The sequence below is a fragment of the Mastacembelus armatus genome, chromosome 12 (assembly GCF_900324485.2).
Source record: "Mastacembelus armatus chromosome 12, fMasArm1.2, whole genome shotgun sequence".
Taxonomy (NCBI): domain Eukaryota; kingdom Metazoa; phylum Chordata; class Actinopteri; order Synbranchiformes; family Mastacembelidae; genus Mastacembelus; species Mastacembelus armatus.
The window spans coordinates 6997810-7022935 of NC_046644.1; the positions used below are offsets into that span (position 1 = coordinate 6997810).

The following is a 25126-nucleotide window of genomic DNA, read 5'->3' on the forward strand; positions in this document are numbered from 1 at the left end:
ACATAGGTAGAAAACAGAGTATTTCAAAAGACAGGTATGGACACTTACAGCCAAGAGGGTGGAGTATGTACATTTGTTTCCCTTGTCTCTCGCTTCCAACTCATTCCTACCTTGTAAGGGTATACAGGCTACTGTTGGTGCTTCAGCAGACTGCACCTCTGAGAGCTTTAAAAGTTACTGTGCTTAAACATGGCTGGAAAATAAATTTATCAAGAAAGAAAAATGCCCCTTGTTTCCAGGAAGGTTTGAAGGCAGCAGACCAAGCATGTTCCTCCTATCCTCCTAATTTTGCCTCAAAAGCTCTCTTCTCCCAGTCATTACCTCTCCAATACACTGCTGATAAAATGTATAAATCACAGCGGAAACATGAAAGCTTGTGGGTTTTGTTCTGGCTGTGTGTCGTGGTAAGATGAATTCAGGGCACACGCAGTCAATTTAAGGATATTTTTTTTTTTTCACAATGCACTGCAACAACAATCCAACATCCACACAAACAACACTTATCTTTTCATGTCTTCCCCAGTATCTGCCTAACATTTGTCTGCTGCACGCTGTTTCTAGCTTGAATACTAACACAGTACCTGAAAATTAAGGATAATTTCTGCTATTTTAGCAAATGATTCCACTCCTGTTCCAGGAAAACTGCCCGTACTGGTAATTTCTTTATTCAACCACCACTGCAATCACCTCTATTTAATAATTGCAGATGCATGTTGCATAATCCAGACCTTGAAAAACATTATTTTCATCTGTTTTGTTCACAGGTCACAAAACATTCCAAACATGTCACGCTATGTTGCAGTGGGATGTAGATAAAATGATTATAATATCTACAATATTTCTATTGGATGCGACTGTGTATCTATTAAGCATCTTGTGTTTAGATATTTTATTAAATATAATCATATAGCTGAACCAGCAGTGAGAGGAAAAAAAGATTTATAAAGCTTCAAAGCTACTGCAAAATTCAAAATTGTACATACATGATTTTCAGTCAGTAGACTAAAAAAGATTTCATCATTATTAATATATTATAAATGATGTATTGTCCAAATGTAGATGTACATATGAATATTTTCAAGAAACCTTTAACCTGTAGAGAAATAAAAATAGCTCTTTTATATGTGTCTGATTTTTTTTTTCCAGTGACTTAAAAGTTAAAAAAAAAAAAAAAATCTCACCCACTCCGCCACCTGAACCCACACACCTACACACACCACATCTCTCTTAAAACATATGACTGCAGCATCTTAGTTCATTTTTTCCAGTGTACTACTGGAGAACAACTTGTACTGTGTTCATGTTCCACACACAGCAAATCATTGTTTGGTTTATTTTCCCAAAATGTCCACCCAGTCGCTGAGCTTTGGTTTCCCTTCTTCCCGCCATCTCGGTGATATATTTAGCTTGTGAGAGTAAAACACACACAGATGCATGCACAAGGCAAACAGACATGCACACATGCAAAAATAAATTACATTTTTTAAAAATTTGGTCTACAGTTATTTGACTGACAGTCGACTACTTAATAGTCAAATGTACAAATATGCTCATTGCAAGTACTCAAGTTTGTAAGGTCGTGTCTTTAGTTTGCTCGTTTTGCCCAAAATCCAAAGATCTTTAATATAAAACTGAAAATCAACAAATCCTGTTAGTTATATTGTTCTAAAGTTTCCGTATTTTTATGATCATCGGAGAGAGAATCTGCAATAACTCAGCACTGCAATTAGTACTGCATGTTAAAGTGCCAAAAAAAACAGAGGATGTCACACTACTAAGTACACAAAACACAAATGCAAAAAAAAAAAACAAAAAAAAAAAAAAACAAAGAACTGCTCAGTTTCACATTGCACTCATATAAACCATGCTGTTAATGCAACCAAAATCCCCAATTCAAAAAGCCTCCACTGCAGCAGCTGAGTGTTCAACAGGCTTCATGACAAATTACAGCATGTGATCATGATCGCACAAACAGTCCAGCTCCCGGCACCCTAGAATATCACATGATCAAACACTGAGGTGTTGCTTGTCTGTGTCAAGGCGTCGCCTGTCATCGATAGCCCATGTGGTTTTGTTGACTGTGTCCTCTGAGGAATGCTGATAAGGGCTAGGCGGCACAATCCCCTGAGCTTGCATGGCTCGGCACATGAGCAGAGATTCTTTAAAACATATGTGAAGTGGACCGATTGAGGGCCTGATATCCTCTCCTCTGGTCTTCATTAGACGGAGGAATGGGGGGAAGGCAGGGGGGTTTTTAACCACAGCAACTGCAGCACTTCAATCTTCAGTTCCCAGCAACTGGGTCAGGCAAAATAGAGCCGCTGCGTTTCGCGTCAGACTTGGCAACCCTGGTCTTTATAAATTACTGCTTTATCAGGGGCCTTGATTCATAGCAGATTGATGTTGTTTTGAATTTAAAACTTGGGGAAAGCTGCAGTTTTTCATATATTTCCTGAAAAACATGTTTTACTTTTGGCAGTAAAATGTGTCTTAGGTAATTTGATCACAAATAGAGTGCACATTTTTTTAAAGTTGGTAAAACATTGAGCTGAACCTCTTATCAGATATTGTACACTTTCCTTAGCATAGGGAAATATATTGAACTTTCAGGTATTCATTTTGCTGAAATGGATGTTAAATAGTGTTTACTCCAAATGGTTAGGAGATATTTGTCGTAAAAGAACGAAGTTATCTTGTAACTCCAACATTTTACTGACCTCTCCATTGCTGTGACTCTGCAACAACAACGCAGTATTTTCTTGGATCAGATGGATGAGTCATAATTTGCATGTATGCTAAGCATTTGCTATATAACTGATTCTGTAATTTTTCATATCTGCCATCTGCTGTTTTTAAATATAATTGAATACAAATGGAACAAACTGTGAATATGGCGTGATCTCATCAGTAGCTGATATTTCAGGCTCCCCTCAGATGTGGTTTGGTATGCAAGTTAATCTGTGCACAAACGTGTCCTTGTATGGAAAAACCACCTTTGAAATGTGCATAAATACAGTAAAAGCACAACAAAACTTTTCTGCTTAGCAGTGGTCAAGGTTTCCCAAAGACAGAATCCCACAGATCCCATCAAAGGTTAGTGGAAAGGAAAATATGACCATTAGTGGTCACTCAGGAACCACAATTGGTCTCAACTGGTTCTGGATTTTTTCCAGATAAAAGATAATAGTTCTTAACAGAGTCAAAGACAGGGTAACACCAGGAGGAGTGATGCACTTCACTGTCATAGCATATATATAAACTGAAACGATGCAATAAGAACCTTGATATTGAGACGCAGCTGCAAAAAGTCAAAAGCATGGTGTAGTAACTTAATATTTTTTTCCATTTAGCATTCCAGGAAATGTGGTGTAACACATTTGGAAGTGGCGAGTGGAAAAAACCTCTGGCTAAAAGTCAAACTGCAGCTCACTGAGGAGTGGTCACAGCGTTTGGTCACTTTGGTTTGATGTTCCTTTTTAAGCTGAGGTGGCCTGCCTGCCTGTAGACACTGAACAGAAAAAAACATTTCCTCTAATCATTGCAAAATTGAAACAATCAAGTATAAGCTACCACGATCAATTTAAAAATGGTATTAAACTATGTTTAGTGTAACTGCACCGTGGCTCTTTATTGAAAAAGAGGAATTAAATAATTTAATGTATTATTCCCATCAGTAAATGCTCTTGTTTACAATATGCACAGTAAACAGGGCTTTCCAGCCGCTGGTGGTTCATTGACAAAATAGGGCTGAGCTGATGAGCTAAGATAGCCACAGAGTAATGGAGTAGGCATCATTCCTCTCTGCAGCTCAGAGTGCATGGGAAAGAGTAACCAGATGGCTCACAGAACCTATTTCATCTATTAATTGTGGCCTGTTGCCTGGCACTTGGTCCAAGTTTTTTTTTTTTTTTTTTTCCACAATAATGACAAAATGGCAGAGATTAATCTTCTAATGACTACTGAATTCTGCAAATAGCTTGTTGTTCCTGCAGGGCCGAAGGTTTAATGTGCAGGTGGGAGGTAGAACAAAGCTGATTGAAAGTAATGAGGTTAATGTTGGTAATAATTACAAAAAAGCAAGGTTATTAATAATTAAATCAATGTGTTTGCATATTATTTCCGGTTGTTCCCATTGTATGCTACACTTTCATCTGAACATGTGACTTTTATGTTTGTGACAGAAACACATTTATTGAGGTTTTAGCTTTAGAAGGATCCTTTGAGTGTTGTTGTTCTTTGTCTTGTTGCTTCATGTCTGTTTCCATGTTTCACTTACTTACACTCCTTCCTTCCATTCCTCCATCTTCACACCTTCCTCGTGACAACACGTGTCTTCCTGTGTTCTGTAGGTACACTCAATTCGATGAGCAGCAGCCTCAGCTCAACAGGAAACAAGGGGTGGGTGCGGCGTTGCATGATGTAAATGTGCTCTTATACATATCCAGCATTCATGGTTTGAGTGGCCAGAATGTTTGCAGTCATTAGTGGACATATTCCCTCTGTGCACTCTCACTCGGGGGCTCATCACGTACAAGTAAGTCACTCAAGACGGGTTACCAAAAAATAAAAATTAGTCTGTCATGTCCAAAGTCCTGACTCACCTGAGAAGGAAGTGTGAATTTTTTCCTCCACAAGTCTATTACAACCATATTAACATGTGGCTGTTCTGAGTGAGTGATTGAAGGCTGTACTGTTCCTAACCTGAGCACTGGGAGATAAATGCAAGGGGTTTCAAGGTGACTAACAAGGGAAAAAGAAGAATTAAAAGAATTTTTATAATAATATGACCTGCAGAAGGATTTGTATACCAACACCACGAAACTGTATCAGATACAGTAAGATATAAAAATCAAAAGAAAATCTATCTGCAGCAGCATTTTCTGTAAAGTTCTGTGTTTGGCATTGACTCACCAGTCGAACGTTATTATTTTACTGACTTAACCTATGAAACTCACTCCAACAATGACGCAAGGCTGTCGATAAAGGAATCAGCTGAAGAAGAATTTCAAAGCAACTGAGGCACTGGTAGTGCTGTCCTTGGTATATAAGTGTAAACATTCATTTTCATTGCTGCAGAAATAGAACCATGATATGTTTGCTGCATTATTAACTCTATTTTTAGGGAACAACTCACTTAGTAAACAAGTCAGCTCAAGTTTTGATGTTGTCTCAGTTGCCTCTCCTCCAATCCCACATGCTAAACAATACAAAAATGATAACAAATAATAAATATAACAAAATAGTAACCACTGAAAAAGAGCTTCTTAAAAGCACCATTAGTCCGCTATTTGTTTTTATTTTGATGATTTTTGAAAACTTCTATGCTTATGAGCATCTTATTTTTTATGTGCATATAGTCAATGCAAAACAGCTTTCCCAGCCTATGTTATCTGCATAGTATTTTTATTCTGCTTTCCCATCCAGATCTGACTTTACCCTTTTAAATAAAGAATGCTTTCTGGATTGGGGCTTGTCAAAACAAAATTAATGCCCTGAGAAAAAGTTTAACTCTTCCTTTCTGTCACTACTTTATCACAGCACTCCACCATAATAGATATTTAATTGGCACCAGTAAAGCCAAAGCATCCATAACTCTTGTGTCTCTGAAGGCCAAGTTGAAGTCTTGAGCCCTTTAACTGACCAGCTGTCCATCTTTTGGCTTTTTCGTTTCCTACTCTTTGTTTGTCGTCCGCTTTCGGAGTGCTCCATGACACCATTTATCTCCATAACAAGTCTCAGTAAACAGCGTTTTGGTGGGCCCACCTGCAGGAGCCCCGGTGCTTGTCGCTGCTCACCACGGGCCTCACAGGACTACCCACAGAGGAGGAGGCAATTAAGGCCTGGGGAAAGAGCCATAAATCTCCATAAACTTCAGCTAGCCACTCTCCCCCCCACTTTCACCGGACACTCAGATAATACACCTTCTCCTCAGCAGTCCCCAGACAGACTCCAGAGACAACGAGAACTTCTGATTTCCCACAACTGAGCAGCTCCTTCTCAAAGTTCCTCTGCAGTAAAAGTCGTGATTCATGGTGCAACAATTTCTGATGACAATGGGCAGCGTTGCTGAACTCTACTGAGGTTTTGTTACTTGAAAATATTAATTTTTGAAATTGAGATGTAATTCTGAAAACTGAACTTAGTTGCTTAGGTGCCAAAAGAATCATGTTCTGAGTGTTAAAGCCAGACAGTCAATACTAAACTGCAAAGACTCGTCAATTTCATGATATAGTGCAAACGGAAGCAGAGTTATGAATTATAGAAACTTTTCCGTCTCAATGCAGCATTTTCACACCCTGCTGTAAAATATGAAACCTCTTAAAGTGTGGTAAAGGATCATCTAGCGGTGCAGTTCAGGGAAGAGGCACTGGTTTCACTAATCAGACAGGACATGCAACGGAAAACCTCTCTCTTGAGGAGGAAATGCCTGCTTCCTTTTTATCATGTTCTTAAGGACATGTTCCTCTGCAAATCTGCTGATGTATGTGTATGAATTCAGCACATACCACCTCCAGAAACATAGGTGTTTGTGTGTGTATGTGTGTGAGTGTGTGTGTTCTCCAGAGAAAATTAGAGAGCCCTTTGAGAGCATCTGCTTGGCAATTTTTCAAACTGTAACTAATAATTATTAATTGCATAACATTTTCCCTATACCTTCCAGGCACCAATTTCAGATCATTGATTTGAAAATCAGCCAAGTGACATGTTAAACTGATGAGCTTCAATTTGTTATTTTGGTATTTATATTATCTGTGAGTGGTTGTGTAATTGTGAAGTGTGGATTACTTGTGAATATTTGTGTTCAGGTCGATAAACTTGTGATCCAAGACTCCAGGGCGTGCTGCTTAGCAAACATTATTATGCAAATGATATCAAATTAGTAATTATTGATCGTATTATATTTTTAATTATGTGTATTTATCTCTTATGTCTCTGTCTTTGATTTTATTATTAGAAGATTTATAAGCAATGCTGTTTTAAATCATTTAATATAAAAAGCTGTGGACTCACTGTCAGTTTAATCTTAGGTAGGATACTGTTAGAATATGTGTTAATAGATGTCTCTCAGCAGATGCTGTTGATGGAGATGTGAAAGGTGTTAAGATGAGATGAGATGAGATCTGCAAACTGTCTTTCCTCTCCCTCCTCCACACGAAACAAACCACCTGTCTGGAACATCTCAAACACACATCTGGGGGAAAACTGCTATTTGTGCGTGAGCACGTGTGTATGTGTGTGTTACTTAAATGCTCTACCTTTGATTGGGCTAGAAACATAGTGTTTCTGTTGAAACTACATGTGGAGGTGGCAGGACATCTCATTCGATCCATTCACCTCCTTACTGTTCTTTCACCCCCCCCCCCAGTTCCTCCTCTTTGCTGGGGTGATATCACTTTACTGCATCCCCAGATTTCCAAGAGTCACTGAGGGGACACATTGCTCACCTCTTGACTTTTTTACCTCTTGAACTGAGTGAAATTTCCCCTTATACAGGGCTAAGACTGCCAGCTGTCATTCTCACCTCCCACTTATTAAACACTGAAACCAGCAGTGGGGAGAAGGTGTGCAAATTAGTGAAAGTAAAACGCCATGTAACAGAGGAAAGCCGATAAGCATCAGGCTGTACTTGTAGAGCAGCTCATCTAACATTAATGGTAGAGTAATTGGTTTGTAAATGTAACACTTACTAGGCCATCAATAATGACCAGGGAGGTGAGTGTAGAGTTACTTGGTTGGGATAAGGGGCCATTGTGCTAGAGCTGAAGCCACAGGATCAGCCGAATGGGCCTGCAGTTATGTTGGACAAATATTTATACAGTATCATGTGACTGGAACATTCTAACTAGAGGAGACAAGAATAGACAGGGTGATTGAAAAGTCAGATACACATGTACTATAGTTCCACTTTATCTGAGGATCTGCTGTAGTATCATTCTCTGATCAAAGCTCAGGAAATCCAATTATGAAAAGGGTTCTTTACACTTATGAGCATTTTTTATCCTGTGAGAGGTCTAATTCTGGAATTATATTTTTACAAGCTATATTGGGAAAAACTCAATGTCTGGAATTCCTTTAACATTGTATAGACATATGTAAATATTGCTGAGATAGGCAAAATAATTTATTACTCTGTATTTTACTATCAACAGAAACATTGCTATATAGTGTTCTGAACATTTTTATTAAATGAGATCAATAAAGCCAGATTTTTTTTGTCTAACCCAGCTAATTGAAACCTGAAAAATCAAAGTACTTCTTCAAATGAATCACATTGCTTTGTTACTTGCTTGCACAGTTCACACATTAGTAATTTGTTTACATGTGTTGTCACTATAGGCTTTGGGCAGGTCATACACCACGTACAGCCAGTGCTGCAGAACAACAGACATGTTTTCCCTGGCCTCTTTTCATTTTGCTGCTATTTCTCCTAATCCTGGACTCCCCTGTGTCTTTGATGCCAGACAAGCTCACAATTATGAAGCTGCATGTGATAAATATACATTTTCACAATCTTTAGTGTGAAAAACAGCATAATATTCCTTATTGGCTAACTTGACCAGACAGAAACCGCCTGTTCCTTAGTTGGTGGTGCATGTACTGTACCAGCACACAAGTGTTCAACAACAACAAATACACACACTAGGACAGGTGTGTTTACCTGGATGTACTGTAATCATCTCTCAGTGTCTGCCAACAAAAGCACAATGTTTTTTTATGCAGCCAGAAAGTGGCATATGAAACTATACTAGTTAATGTTACTAGTTATTGTTAGTAGCTAAATTTACATACAACCCCATGTTCAGATGGAGGACAAAAAAGGAAAATTAAAACAGGTTTGGCTTTAATGAGTCACCGAGAACAGCATCAGTGCTCCATGACATAGATTCTAAACTTTCCTAGAGATGTGCACTTGAGTTATCATCAAATGATTCATATCACTGTCATGTCATGTTAGACAATCAGCAATCAGCGCGCTTTGTGCCCTTTGCAAAAACATATATATGCAGCATATTATAGTTGTTGTCTAGTTTTAGTATACTTTTTTCAGAAGTTTTCCAGGAAGTCTCTGCAGCTGACAACAGGAATACATACTGCAGAAAGGTGACTGAAGTTTTGTTGGTATTCAGGGAATAGCTCTGCCTCTACAACCCACTGTTTAGCTTATGTCTGAGGATGGCTAAAAGAAAATAGTCTGCTACAGTTCTAATATTGCAATGCTGTGAACACTGGCAAATACTGCAATGGTTAAATACCACAGTGAATCATACACAAAAATGTACTAAAACAAGGGTACAATTTACAAAAATTTCCTTTATGGCTTTGCTCTTTTAAGCCCACTATGTTCGTAAAATTCTCTGTAGAGCCACAACACATCCACAGTTTCAGGTAAACTAACCTTGAATCCTGTCAGGTTGTGTCTGCACTTATTTATAGGGAATGCTGTAAATCAATTGAAACTTTAAAGTTATAACAGCATCTTTTGATAAATCCCAAAGCCAGTCCTCACCTTTAGATTTTGAGAAGGCATAAAAAAAATTCTATGTTAATTCCAAGTCTATGCAACAATATGAGATGTTATGCGCAATCTGCTTTCTCCAAGAGCTTTTTTCAGCATTAAAGCAAAGGAAAGGAAAGGAGCTGGATAAACAATGAATTTCTTTCAAAGCGAAATTAATTCCTTGTCATCCCAGATTGTTGAAGCAGCGTGGAACTGTTCAACTTCATGAAGCAAACACCTTTGGGAAGTAAGTGCATTGCGTCCTAGGCAAGTATGAGAAAGGGCTTAAGAGTATTCCTCTTGTGATGAAATCTAAGGAGTGTGTATTTCTCTCAAAAATGTGGAAATCAAGACAAACACAGCAGCTTGGTTTCTGAGGTCAGTTTGATTTGCCATGTGACCCCAGCCCCCACCCCGTCCTCACTGCTCAAACAGTCCTCTGAGCAACCTCTCCTGAGAGCCACAGCTGTTGGGGACCTCTCTTTGAACTCACAGCAGGAGGTCTAAAGCACCCCCTGGCCCTAAACTGTCCCGTCTCTCCAACACTGCCTCAGACTTTGCAGCCTGTAACTATAGCCTGATGTGGGCCTTAAACCTCCCACAGCAGCTGCTCGACTGGTAAATAGATCCACACAGGCAGATCACCTGAGAGCACCAGAGGTAGATCTGTAGAGAGCTGCTCATGTGTCCTGCTCCCTGCTCCATTTGCAGAGGATCATAAAGGGAAAGACGGCAAAGACCCATGAGACTGAGCAGAAAAGGGAAGACAAGAAAAACTTTCAAGGCACCTAATTTTTTAAAGACTAATACTTTATTTAACAAAAACAGCGGCCCTTCATGATGTATTCTCAAATAGCAGATAAAAAGAGAATGATGTCCTATAGGATTTCTGTGAAAGCTACAAACTTTACTACAGACAAGAACTAAAGAATACATTTAGGTTCAAGCTTTGTCACAAATAGCTCAGAGCTCGGTAAAAATGTGTCTCCGTTTTGTGGCCTCAGACTGAGACCATAGCAGTATCCTGCAGGAGTTTGGATGTGGGCTAAATATCAGTAGTGTAAGCCTAATTCAGTTGTATATGCATTAGCCTACAAATGATATAAAACCATTGCCATACTGTGTGTGTGTGTGTGTGTGTGTGTGTGCGTGTGTGTGTTTGAATATGTTACTGCATTTTGTGCTGTGTAATCTCAGTTATATTCTTTTTTCTATTCTTTTTTGGTATAAGATGTTTCTATTTAAAATTGTTTCACACTGTTTATGATAATTCATATGGCAAATGATAGATGTGACAAGTGAACTATGAGTAAGACATTAGGGAAAGATTGTGGTTATGACTGATTAAAAGACAAATGTTAACTGTAGGTCATTTATTGGCCAGGCCCTCTGATCCCCTACATGAATATAAGCTTGCTGCACGTACGTCCGCCACCCCAACATCCACACTCTTACTTTTGACCTTGCGGCACACACACTACTTTGGCATAGAACATTTGCACTGGGCTGAAATTGTTCACTATGGATGTAACTCCTACAGGGATACTGTGCTTGTTGAAAGAGTTATTGGTTACTGTTACCATTATTCGTCTGTATTCTGGCAGTGAAGACATGTCTTTCTGGTATCAATCCACTGAAAACGATGGGGGACAAAATCCTCAGTCTTTATTTCATGCAAAAATGGATTCTAATGTCAACAAGGTGGCCAAAGCTAATACAAGGCTTCATTAGAGTTAGAAATTCCATTGAGGTTCCCCAGAGAGAAAGATGCATGTAGGTCTGCTTCTGGGGACAATGGAACTTCACATATTATTACTACAGCTACATGAAGACACCCACTGATTTGGCAATTAGTTTTAGCTTAACTTCAGATCACATTTTTGCACATAAAGAGTGTTAGTTCTGGTATGTTCTTTCTTATGGTGGAGGTTAGGGATTTCTTAATGGCCAGTAAATATTCTAAGACACATTTAGAAAAACTCGAATGGTTCTCTGTGCTAGTCTGTGTATTAAAAACCTCATATATTGTGTCATATTTTGTGGTGGTAGCAGGTCCTTTTGTTGATATTACATTACATTTGTACCATGGATCATGCCATAAATGTAGCTCCTGTTTTTAAAAGTAAATATAAAAATAATGAATATTTTCCTTTAAATAAATTGATACTGGAAATTTCTTTTGTGCTCTTGCATTTGCTTTGTTGTTCTTTTATTGTCAGAATATTAAATCAAATAAAGATCGATTCAGTGGTGTAGCGACATGCCCATGTGGGACTTTAGTCATTAATGAGCAGTGACTAATTGCTCTACAGTTCTGTGGGGATACAGTGAGTCTCTGCGGGACTCGTTCAGTGCCAAGTTTCCCCTTTCAAACAACCTTCATGCCACTCTCTCTCTCTCTCTCTCTCTTGTTAGGGTCTGTCATTAAAAGATATGCATCATCCTAGATTAAAAGTATAACATTGCATTTCCACAGAAGGTTTATATGTTGCTGGGGGAAAGGGGGCACTGGTTCTTTAGAAAATCTATTTAGAAAATAGATCAAGCAGCAGGTCAGTGACTATGTTAATGACTGTATCACTGTCTATAGTTGCACAGGGAATACAATTTTGGTAATTTTGTATGCGGTGGCCATGGTTGCCAGCTGGCTAAATGTGGCATTCAAGAAACCAAGGACATGGACTAATTTTCTAAAACATATTATTTATCACTATTCCAATAAAAATACTAAAAGGCACAAGCTATAAATCCACTTATAAACATCCCCCTCATCAAGATGATTGACAGGATTTACTGCTTGTCCTTCACTTCTCTTCGTGTCCATTATTGCTATTGATTGCTGTCAGGTTGAAATGATATTTTTTTTTCTGCTCAGCTTGCCATGGCTGCGAACCATCACATACATCATGAGCAGGAGTCTTCTGGCCTTGGGGTGGTAGTTTGAGCAGCGCTAGATACAGTATGTTTTGTCTCTGCTATGATGGCTCCTTGTGGATCACAAACACCTTGTCAGAAAAGTGTTTTTTTTAAGGACATTTTTTTGAAGGACCTTTTTCTTCAGGTACCTTTAGGTAATAGCTGGTTAGTTTGACATAAGAGGCAGTCTGAAACCATTTAATGATGTTTTGCAGACAAAAATATCCACAGATAAATTATTATTGATAATCATTAGCTGCAGCCATACTTATGTTATTTATAAGATCAGACTGAAATTATTAGTATTACATATTACTAGGGTTTTGGATAGGATGATTTCAATCTATGTACCCTTATATTGTAAGTAAACAACAATAAACTCATGTGGTTGTTTCAAGAATTAAATGGAGTTACAATGTAGAGTATATTCCCAGTCACTAAAATGCAGAGAGATTTTCTCCTGATTTTTGTTTTGATAGTTACATTTAACATGATAGTTGACATTTTGACTTTTATTGAAATATCATAAAAACTGAAGAAACTCAAATCCATGGTGTCCAGAAGATGAATTTTACAGACTATGAGGTGATTTTTTTCTAGTGCCAGCAGGTTAAAATTTCACTTTCCATTTACATTTCCTATCATGTTCTAAATGGACTGGCACTACCTCTACCAGGCACAGAGCAGCTCGCGTGACTTTTTACAGACTTAAAACCAGACTTTTTGCGAGACATAATGATTTTTACATTTTACTTACATTCATTTATGGTAGAGTTTTTTTTAAATTATTGATTTATTCAGTTAAGTACTTATGTAATTTAGTAAAGTAGTTAATGTTAAAGGAAGGGAGCTGGTTTAAGTCTCTATACTGTAAACTAAACATTGCCATTTAAACCAATAAATAAACTCTTTTCCTATGTGATGAGGTTGGTGTGACAGAAATCAGGACATGAGGTAGGCTGAGGCTGCAAGTCAGTCATGCTGAGTGACGCCTACAGGCTGAAACACTGCTTACAGTGTTTAAAGTGGATTTCATGAAAGCTTTCATTCAGTCCAGGTCATTAGTTTGAGCCTCGGATGGTACACACTGAGATTACTCACTACGGGCTTCCACTGAGCTGCCAATACCAGGAGGTTTGCTTTTCATTTCTTTCTACATAAATCGCTCAGTAGATGTACAAATCTAAAGCAGAACAGCTAATGCTGAGAAAGCAGAGCGTATGTCTACAACATCAGCCTTCTCTTTGAGAAATAATGTATACACGTGATTTACTCCAACTTGCTTCAAGATGGAAATTCACACGAACAGACAGATGTGCCTTTTTTTTAAAGCCTGAATTAAGAAATGTCAAAATCACCTCTATTTTGATCACCAGACATGATGTATGGTATTTCTCCAATACCCATGCATGGTAACTATGGTATTGCCATGGTAACTGTGCATTGGAGGTAAGGTGAACAAGATAAGGCATGAAAGTTAAAGGTACTACCTGTCCATTTAACACCCTTACAGCCACACTGTTACTTTCCATCCCACTGAACAAAGATCACACTGTTCCGTCTATGGGAAATGTACATAAGAATATTTTGATACGAATGTAATCCTGAGCTGACTCTGACACTGAGCAGTCTAAAGCATCCTCTGAACGCAAAGCAAACTATGTAAACAAGGCACAAGTGAATACAGTGGTGTATACTCCGAAAGCACTTTTAATTTGACTTATAAATTTAAAATAGCAAGTATTAATGTTGTTTCTGATAGGAGAATGAGCAATCTTCTATTTCTAATTATGGCCGAGGGTTGATCAAGAAAGGGATCTTATATGAAAAAATAACATTAGGGACAAGGGCTTGTCCATAAATTCCAAAGCTCATCAAAATCCACAGTTTAATCCAACATCATTCAATGTCTCCCTGCCACAAGACAGAGAATAGATCATTCTGTTGGTTACTACTACTTCATCCTCCTGTCCTATTTCACAATTATGTTATTTTTATGGCGGTGATAAACAAATCCTCACAGGCAAAATTTCCTCTAAGTCTCCTACAGGGAGGGAAGAAGATTAGATTGGTACAAAGCTGAGGTAAAAGAATTTAAATGTCTTGTTCAAAAACACATCATCAGGGCAGACATATAGGCAGTGGTCCATTCTACCTATACAGTACTTGTTCAATGTATTTTCTCCAATCCAAACCCAAACCCAAATGCATTCACTACAGTCAGAAGCTATTAATGTCCACTCAGCAGCAGATTCGTCATACAGTACTTTCCCAGAAACCAAAGGCTCTTGATGTTCCTGAAAACCCATTAAAACTATTTACAGCAGCAACATAAACTGAAGCTACAATGGATCTACAAAGCAAAAAACATTTCTTGTTCCATTATATTAAAAAAAAAAACCACGTATGTTTTTAATTTCATATCATTGTAAAGTGAATATCTCCAGATTTTGGACTGTCGAGTGAATATAGTAGGAAATTTTCTTTTTTAAAAGCCGTATATCAAACCAATATGTTCACATTCTCTCTGTAAGGACTGTTGAAATGCATGTACAGAAACACAGCAAACAGAGTCACCTAAAGAAGTTAACTTAGGCACAGGAAGGAAGCCACAGTTTTCTGCAACTGAACATTAAAAATAGATCTGTGTAAGGCTAGTTGATGGAAAATTATCACCACCGTGAAGTTGACATTTGGCTGATGCTCTTATCTAAATGTTAAAGATTGGAGCCACATTCTCCACTGCTCTCATCTCCTGGCAGCCTCGCAGCCTGATGAACGAGGGCATTCATGCGTATGGAGGGATGCGGACTTTTGCCAACGTGACCCCAGGCTGTTACAGACGGAAGATGGAGCAGACTCCTGTCTGACTCAGCTCAGGTCCACGCAGCAGGCTGTCAAAGCCCATCATCATCATACACTCCTGCGATCAATACCTTTACAGTCTCCTGACAGGGTGTGTTAGTGCAACACACTCTTCTTTCTCTCATAGTCTTAACCAGAAAAAACGCCAAAGAGAGAGACAGAGTGAAACTTTGTTTGTGTAGTGACAACATATGCATTTCTGTCTGTCCCTTTTCCTTTAGCATTATGTTTAACTGTGGATTCTATATCAGTGTCATGTGGATTTTGAAGAATTTCTTCTACAAATTCCCCTGTCCAGAGTTCAAAAATACCTTCCAGCCATGACACCACATACAGTAGATGGAACATTCAGTTTCTCTCATCAGCTGAAGTTGCAATCAGGGCTATTTTGCAAATGTTACAAGTTCTTGCAGCCAGTCTCACAAGAAACATGATTTATAGCTTGGAACTTGAATGCTTAAAGCTTTCCAAATAGTTTGGAAATGAAGTTCACTTTAGGAAATACTGGCACGGAGACTATACAATAATGTTACACACACTATGGTACAGTCCTTTATCATCCAGTTTTCTGCTTCTCCAAAAAGAACCAAACAAAGCCAAGTGAAGTTCATTTTGCATGATTTATATCTTGATAAAACAGTCCTAAGTCCAGTTCACCAGATCAGTATAAAACCCTGTTTTTACTTGAAATTGTTGGTATCTCTTTCTCTGCAGGCAATGATCTGAGATGAGCCCTCACCACTATTGATTCTTTTTTACAAAGTTTGAGTTGGAAGTTGGGCAAACCCACGTGAATGAAGAACTTTGGCTGATCAATGGGTGAGACCTTCTGATTAGAAAAGATTATGATTTTTAGAAGCTGAGGGTGTGAGTCATTTATATTAATACTACCTGAAGCTACAAAGGGGAAAACACAGTGGGGTAGAAATAAAGGGCAATACAAGATACAAGACGCTTTTTACTTGCACTACATTGATGTAACCCTAACTATCATATGTAGATGTGTTATTGCTAAGAAGTGAAAATAAAAGATCTTTGACCTACAGTATGAAATTTCTCCAGGGACCTGATATGTATGAAGCAATCTAAAATCATGAAAGTTGGTGGGTGTTGTCAAGCCTTCTTTCTAAATCACTATATCTGTTGCAACAGCAACTGCTTGGATTCCAGGGATACGTACCAGTGCTCCTTCAAAACACACACACACATATACAGTTAAGGCACACACACATACTGTATACCCAGACAAACACACAGACACACTTGCAAAATCAGTAATCTTCAGTCTTCTTCAGCTCTGCTTGTCAAACAAACAAACCAGAACTCCTCTGTGGTACAAAGTTTTTCCATCCTGCCAAGTTTCTGTTTTTTTCTTTTTAGGAGTTTGCTACAGAGCCTTCATATCTTACCAGACCCATCTCAAACAAACATAAATACAGTGCGGCTACACTGTAGCGGCTGCAAATCTGTACAATACTGGACCACTACATTTGAACTGTATAAACTGTGTATTGCTTACTGCTTAAACAAATATATGCTGCCAGTTTAAATCGAATCAAAATTTCAGAAACAAAACTATAATCTGTTAAAAACAATTACATTTAGCTTCAAGACTGTGCACTTTTGCTCTGGAATGTAAGACTTTAACAGGCATTCTTACAAAGCTGCCATCTACAGTATTTCACATTTTGATATTAATCTAATAATGATACTGCCTCAGGTCTCAAAGCAATTCTTCTAGCTACATATTTCAAAATAAAGACTTAAATACATTAAGACTACAATACATTAACAAGCACAGCTGTCCACAATAAAACAAAGAACGCTGAGGGTAATATACTGTGTGTTCTTTTTGATTTCACAATAAAGACCTGTTGTATTTGACTCACCCATACTAAAGTCCAGACAGAAGGGGTCCATAGTGAGCTACCTCTGGCAGATAGACAGATCCACAGACTGACGTCTCCCTCTGACAGGTGCAACTATGCCCTGGAGAGCTGATGAGGTCTGTCTCACACTGCTCTCCTGCCCAACACTTTTTTTCTGGCTAGCTCACTTTTTAAAGAATGGACAGTCCCCCGTTGCAGATCAATCTGTTGAGAGCTCCCCATTCTGGGCATTAGGAAATCCTGGCTTTCTTTAGTTCTAAGGCAAGCAAAAGAGAGCAGTGCATGGCTAAACTCTTAAACAGGACTTTCTCATGCCCACTGCTACCTTCCAGGACAATGCCACGGCTGCTGGTGGTTTGTTTTCTGGTTGTTTTTACTATTTTTGTGGCTTCAACACCGCTTTGTTTTGTGGCTGTGTTTTCCAGGGCACCATTCAGGAGCATGGATATGAATATTATCAGGGCTTCACACACTGAGGTAGCGCATGCTAAACTACTATGCGAGAACATAAATCATATATTGTAAACTAAATTGCATTGTTTTTTTTGTTTTTTTTTATTTGTTTTTATGTTTTTCCAAGACTCAGCATCATTATGTTGTCTCACACACCAATAGTGAGATCTGGTTCTAATGAAAAACATCAGATCATAATCCTGCATCCAGCCTGCATCTCCTAAATATTTGTAAATTGCACCAAATGTTTCATCAGGACATATGTTTTGATATTCGAACATTTTAGCAATGATTGCAAGACACCGAAATTGATTGTAAAAACCGAAGCACATCAGTGAAACACAACAACCTGTCCCTACTTTTCCAGTATGATGTACCAAGAAACACACTGGAATTCCAAACCATGCACAGTGGTCAGAATGACATGTGTTCCCAGAGGACATTAAAAACCCTGCATAATTACACATAACATGATAAATGGTCTCCTAATTTAAATATAAGTTAATTCCAGGATACAGGGAAAACCACAATGAACACAGCGAGTGACATTTTTTATGTTTTTACAGGACCTCTCACATCATTCTGTCACTTCTAAGTTGTTTTTACCAAACAAAATATTGATGAAATTACTAGCAGTCCAGTTCCACACCAACAGTCACAGTTCGCACCAAGAAAGCCAATTGCCAGTGTGCTGAGTATTCATCCAGGACATTCATCTGCAGGCTATGAGAGCTCTATAACATTATTCTATCACATGCACTGTGACATGAGGCCATGGACATGTTTAAAACTATTTGATATTTAGACATCTCAGGGTCACCAGTTCAGTCCCTGAGCTGTATAGGCCAATTCAGTGAGATTATAATGTCTTTTTGGACCTCATGTTATTTCTATACTGAAGGGGAAGTTTGTTTCCATGATGACAAAAAAAAAAAAAATGCTTGGTTTGGTCAACCTAACCTTTTGTGCGAGACCATTTCCTGCTAACCAATCATCTTCGTAATGGACTTGTGTTGTTAACATGGCTGGAAAAGTATGTACCAAAAATACTTGGGTTTTATGTTCACATCCAAAATGTTGCCTTGTTTGCTTCAGAGATTCAAATGCTGTTTCCACCAAAATGAGAAACAACAAATTCATTACTTACGAGGCTTCTTGGCACTAAATTAAATGACACTAAATATTGAACCTGAGACATCCAACGATCTCCGACACATACCTCAGTTTGGCTTATTTTATGTCAGTGTTGGCTATGGTTTCCTGGCAACCTAAAACATCCAATGAAAACACCCGTCACGGAAGAGGCACACAGAGGTACTGGGGTGATCATGTTGTCTAAGCCATTTCCTTTTTGTGTGTCTGGAAAGATCTTTAGGAAAAGCATTAGCTCAGAGCTGATTGCAAAAGTCTACATATCATTATAATTGTCATAGTCACATGTGGAATTGTATTTCTGATCCTGACTGCCTGAGCTGTCAGTATAATTTTAATCTCTAATGGACCCAATTAGGCCTCGTGCAAGAACCACTTGTACGAGCAGATTTGTTCTGTGGCAAATAAGAATGATTGATTCTTGTAGTTTAAATTTCTCTTACAAACGAATGAAAGTGGTTCTGACCAATCCTCCCCTTCATCAGTCAGAATAACACTTCAAATCTCATTTAAATCTCTGGTCTAATATTTACACAACCACCTTTGCTTCAGAAAGGCATTGTAGCATCTAACCTAACGGCTGCTTTATTTCTGTCACAGAACACACACTGCCCTGATGACAAATCACTTGCAGCTGCACTATTAATATTTCTGTGGTTGAGTTTGGTAAATTTAACTGGGAAAACTTGTCCAAACAAACATCACAGTGAATGTAAAAGATTTTGGATTCAAATTTAATGATTTTTTCAAACTGGCAATTTTATACTGGGACTATCCTTTATAAAGGCTGTGTGTTCACAAGAACTGTGCTGAAGAAAATCCTTTTTTGTTTTAGAAGAGTCTCTGTAAAAAGTTCTCCCTTCTCCCCCTAAGGTGAATTTACCAAAAAATTTCAATTAACACCACTAACTGAATACAGTAACTGAGAATAGCTAGGAGATTAATCCACACACTAATCTCAGACAGATTACATGATGCCATACCATGAGTGACGTGTTTAAACATTTCCGCACCTATGCTGCACACATCCTGACCTCCAGCTCGACCCTGAGGTCACGGCCCCTTCTCACCGGCCCTGGGTAAATATTTCCTTCCTGATTCAACAGAGCACACTGAACTGGGTGGGACAGATTTGCTGTGGATTCCAGCAGCTGAGTCAGAAAGAAAGACATGGTGTGAGAAACAAACGAGACAAGTGGAGAATAAAAGGAAAAGACAGTCTGACTGGAGGGTTTATGTGTGCCAGAGGGAGGGCCGATTAGGCAAAGCCAGGCCTCTATGTCTGTCTTCTTAAGAGGCAGGGTTAGTATATGGGTCCATTCTGCTTCAATTAAAACTTCTGGCCTGCAGGGGAACTCGTCCACTGCTCAGGGCTCTGACAAGACACACACCACATGTGCAGCTAGGGGGGAGTGGAGGTAGGAGGTTTGAGTGGGATGGGGACTATTTGGGGAGGGGTTAGGGAGTGGGGGGACATTTGAAACTGTTTAAACAAATCAGTGAAGAATATCAGTCACCCAAGACCCTGCAGGAGATGCTATTGGTTTGTTCCCCTGCTGCCGAGGCATTTGTTTCCCCTTGAGAGACCATTTTGTCATCTGTAAAAAGACAGAACGAAAGGGAGACATTGCAGGAAGAGGGAAAGTACCTGCTCTACTGCTTCAGGCATAAAAGCATTCAGGCAAATTATGGCAATCATGTGTCACTGGCATTTAGGTTGAATGCAGCTAATAATCTATCAGCTTTCTGCACGACCTATGACCTATGTGTGAGTGCATGGCCGTGTGGTACTGTGTCCAGCAAACATGCACGTGTAAAGCCCAGATGGTCAGATGTAATAAACACAGCCAGTGCTTTTGGCTCACATAAAGGGCACAGCGCTGGTGTTTCATTTCATCAGGGCCTTGGGGCATGAATGTGTTCACCCAGACACTCCAGTTGGCTTTATGAGGGAGGAGAGAGAAGCCTGTTACCACCTTGTTTAAATATTTTTTTTCTTGCAATGGGGCACGGCAATGCGCTGGAATAATGGAGGCTGTGGGGACTGGGGAGGGAATTCAGGTGGGCTCCCATTGGTGCTGGATGTTTTAGTAGGACAACATGGCGGCGAGGGCCCTGTGACAAAGGTCTGTGCAGAAACCTACATCGAACAGGCTGCTCTGTGAAGCAAGAAACCACATCTGTTTTCATTCAAAACAATCAGGGGCCGGCAATGCAGGCAGCTTGAGCCTGTTATTAAAGGCTTTCGGGGGCCTGCCGAGGGACGGCCCAGACGGAATGATTTATCCGCTCTTTGCAGAATGGACAAGGATCGAGTGTGATGTATATGGACATGGAATTCCAATCAGTTAACCTAGCCAGGACACCTACCCAGAAGGTCTGGTGACTCCAGAATGAAACTGCACATCACATCTGGCACTGGAAAAGGGATTTCACTGTAAAAAGGATGTGAGTGCAGATTGGTTTCTGTCCTCACCCACGGATCATTCAAATCTGATCAAATAAACAATAGGACAGCAGTGAATCTATAATTACAATCTAAAAGCTGTGCAAAGAGTGAAACAAAAATTACAGTACTAACAACATGATTTCATGAATATATTACTGGTCAACATTGCAATAATATGTATAGTGGTGATTAACTTAGCAATCTTCATTAAATAGGCTTGAATCATGAGATTATTTTTTGCATAGGGCCTATTTGCAGAGTAGTTTATCTTCTAAGCTTGGGCCCTTGAAGGAGATGGGCAAAACTCATGGAAACCTGAAAGCCAAACTCTAAGTACGACTTTGGGCCCCTGCTTTAATTTCTCCGAATGCCAAAGCGAGCTTTTAAATAATTTGGGGAGAGCCCTCTGGAAGCTGAATAATTCACTGCAGTGTGATGAAGTCTCTAGCCAGCTGGGTGTTCCATTAGCAGACTCACTACTTGACAGCTCTATTGCCTGTCAGGCCAGAGGAGGGAAGGAGATGTGTGTGTATCTGTTAGGGGGAGGGGGATTATCCCATTCTCAGTCTGCCCACTTCAATTATATCAGCCACAGCCTCCCTGAAAAGAGAATCGGGCACTGTCTACCGATTTTGCTTCAGACAAGCATCCATCCACACCCAACATGTGACAGCCATTCAGCTGTTGCAATACAACCTCAAAGGACCTCAGTGCTGGACATCCAATAGAAAGAGGAAAGAGGGAAAAGCATGTCCTCTGAACATATGACAGCACTGACTCTTGACATATAATTTCTTCTGCCATATGACCTAAATATAGAGTTTTAGGTCTGAAGTGGCTGCTGAATTCAATGACTCCATTCTTGTCCAGATGGCTGCCATCATTGGGCAGTTTGCTCCAGGACAGATTGCTGAAAAACGCTGGCTTGCTGTGGCATCATCACTGGTTTAGCTCATCTCAGCTCCCCTGGCAGAATAAGCAATGAAACAAATGGACATAGCAGATCAAACACTGCTTGGCTCTGACTAAAATCTCCTTTCCTATGAGGCATCAGAGCAAAATAGGATTTTCTGCCAAGGGATATCTTCCTACTTACTGTCTCTCTCACATGATAATTATCTGTGATAGGTGATAGCCAGGACACGAAATGTGAAACAAGTGTGGACCTGTCGGTGAGTTTCTCTATCATACAGGTACACTACACTGCGAGAATACCACAGGATTCCACATTTCTTTATATAGCACTTATCACTGCACCATCATACAGTTCAGTCATCTATCATGTCCTTTCTGAGTATGATCACTTTACCATCAGTTTCAGATATCACTCAGGGTAACCTTGCTTGCATTCCCAAGGCCTGCCTCCCTGTCAGTGCTTGCCCTGAGTGACAGAGTGGCCAGCCTTACCTTGTGTTGCCAGCCAGCCTCATTCATAACATCATCACCTTCACTTGGCCATGTCATGCCTCTTACGGGAGATGGATGTCTTCCACCCAAGGACAGCTGGGTAATGACCCTCATCCTGACTTCAAGATGGGGCACAATCACCTGTCATTCTCGATATGTATGCTGCAGACCAGAACAGATAGACAATGCAAAAAGAAGGAGGAAGCAGTGGGGTTCCATCAGAGGAGGGATGGAGCAGTAAATCAATCTATGGTTGAAATACAGTATAAACTGCAAGAATATAGTGATTCTAAATGCTTCTGTAGCAGTACTATAGCAGTGTATGAACTTATGCCCGACTGACCTGTTAAAAGCTCCTGAAAAGCAAACTTGACTATACAACAGCTGATGACACTTTCTAGAGAAGGCCCCTACACTGTCTGTGGAGCAAAAATTAAAAATGTATTAAATAAATGAGTCACACTTATACGAAATCATTGCAAGTGCTCCTAATCCCACTGAGAGTGAACACCAAATTTTATACTTTCAGCTCAGTGTTTTGGATTCCACAAGGTTTGATTCATACAAAGCCGTGTCCAGTTTCTCCCAGTTCACAGACTGACACAGAGATTGTATGCTAGCTGCAAAGTATAACAAACAAGTAGAAAGTAGTAGTAGTAGGAGTTATATGACAAAAGTAATGTATACTAGATTTCCATTTCCATTGGTTTAAACAGTACAGTCTACACATTAATGTCAGCTGCATAAGAACAAAATCTCCCATAAGTCTGATACACTGAAAACATATAGTTTTTCCTATTCAAGCTCAGGATGCTTGCATGGTGCAAGTCTAGATCCCTCTGATTAAAATTTAACATCTGCCAAAGTTCTGTGAATCTTTCATTTTCCTCTGGGGCACACCATGATGAGCCTAGTGAACACTAATGAACTTATAATGAGCTACAAATAGCTCTCCAAATGGTCTGGTTTCTACCCTGCTTCCTGTGTCCTTAGATTCATCTCAACTGAAAAGAAAAAAAAAAAAAAACCCAAAACAATTAAACATTATTAGTTTACATGGTTATACAAAGTGATATGTAAAACACAAACGGTTGATGCTGTGTTCATAGGTACAAATAATAGGAATAATAATTGGGATTTATGTCTCATTACTAAGTTTGAGCATCCTGCTATGGCTAAACTGGAAGTAACAATATCTATGTGATATATTTTTCTCTCTCTTCTTGAGGACAAAGAACAAATGGCACACTGTGTTCATGGTGGGGATACTGTTGTAACAACTGCTCGCTTTGTAAACATGGCCCAACTTTTGCTGTTTTAATCCCTTATGTCTTTCTTAATAGCAGTGATGAAAACATATCCATGACTAGGGGCGCTTCCTCTCAGGAAGATTACTTCTAAAATCTCTTAATCCGTCACCAGTTAGCTGTTTTCCAAACACCACTACAGTCATCTCTGTGTGTGAGACAGGCAGCTTTCTAAAGGGTTTGGACTGTCTCCAGCTCTAGGCAGAGAGAAAACGACAGAGGGATGACAAAATACAAATCTAGGGCAGTAGGAAAGAGGTTATCATTATGCTATAATTCATTTGGTCTCTGCTCCAAAGTGCTACCTAGATCCTTTGTCTATTAATAACACAACAGTGACTAAAGTGCTGAGCAAATGCTCTGGGCAGAGGAGAAGCTGAAGGTATTTATAATTTTTTAAATTCTACCCCAGAGACAACTGACTCATAACAGTAGTGTTGAGGTGACTGGTTTCCAAATCAAATGTACAACTCCCACCCCCCTCTGGTTACCTTTTGTTCTCCTGCATTAAAGGCATTTTGTGTTCTTCCTGAACAAAGCCAATTTTTTTGATCTGAAACATGTATTGGGGGCTACGTACAACCATGACCTGTCAGGATTAATCCAGTTACATTGTGCAGTTTATTTTGTGTATTATGTATTTGTGCATTGTCTTTTGCCCTTTTTATGAAAGTTTGCTTAACATTTGTATAAAAACCTGGTTATTGATTGTTCCATCACTCGGGCACCACTTTGCCCCCCCGACATACCTAAACTAAACTACTGACGGATTCCCATTGAAATCTCTCAAAGGCGAAAGCCTTGACAGTCGGTCAGTGTATTGGCATAATAACTGGTATAATGATTCTCACAGCATGTATCAATATAACTTTGATGATTCTTAAATTTTCAAATAGCTGAAAATTTGTTTGACCAAATATGTGCAGAGGTAGTGACACTCACATGAGCCCGAGTTATTCTATGTTTAGTACTAATTAAAAAAAAAAGGCTAAACAATAATGAATAGATATTTAACATGATTATGCTACAATTATAAATATGAGCATTTTAGTATTAGCTCAAAACTGTCTGTCTATAATCCTCTGTGGGATCTGTGAGGCTGTGGCATTCGGGGGAAGGGGGGTGTGAATAAAGAGCTATCTCCTATCTCCTCCTGTGCGTTTCATACTGTAGCTGTTTTATACAGGAG

The 25126-nt window shown here is 39.2% G+C and overlaps 1 protein-coding gene across 5 annotated transcripts in view; it reads right to left on the bottom strand.

The window, feature by feature from the left end:
- The window catches only part of rxraa (retinoid X receptor, alpha a), a 136555-nt gene extending 119284 nt beyond the window's left edge, over window positions 1–17271 (bottom strand). For 2 of the 5 annotated variants that reach the window (XM_026296879.2, XM_026296878.2), the window contains exon 1: window positions 17170–17188. In XM_026296879.2, the coding sequence (XP_026152664.1) occupies window positions 17170–17173 (4 nt within the window). In that variant the 5' untranslated portion in view covers window positions 17174–17188. Of the gene's footprint in view, window positions 1–17169 lie in introns of all 5 variants that reach the window. The other 3 variants (XM_026296880.2, XM_026296874.2, XM_026296876.2) reach the window with 3 other exon arrangements.
- Between the last annotated feature and the right edge of the window lie 7855 nt (window positions 17272–25126).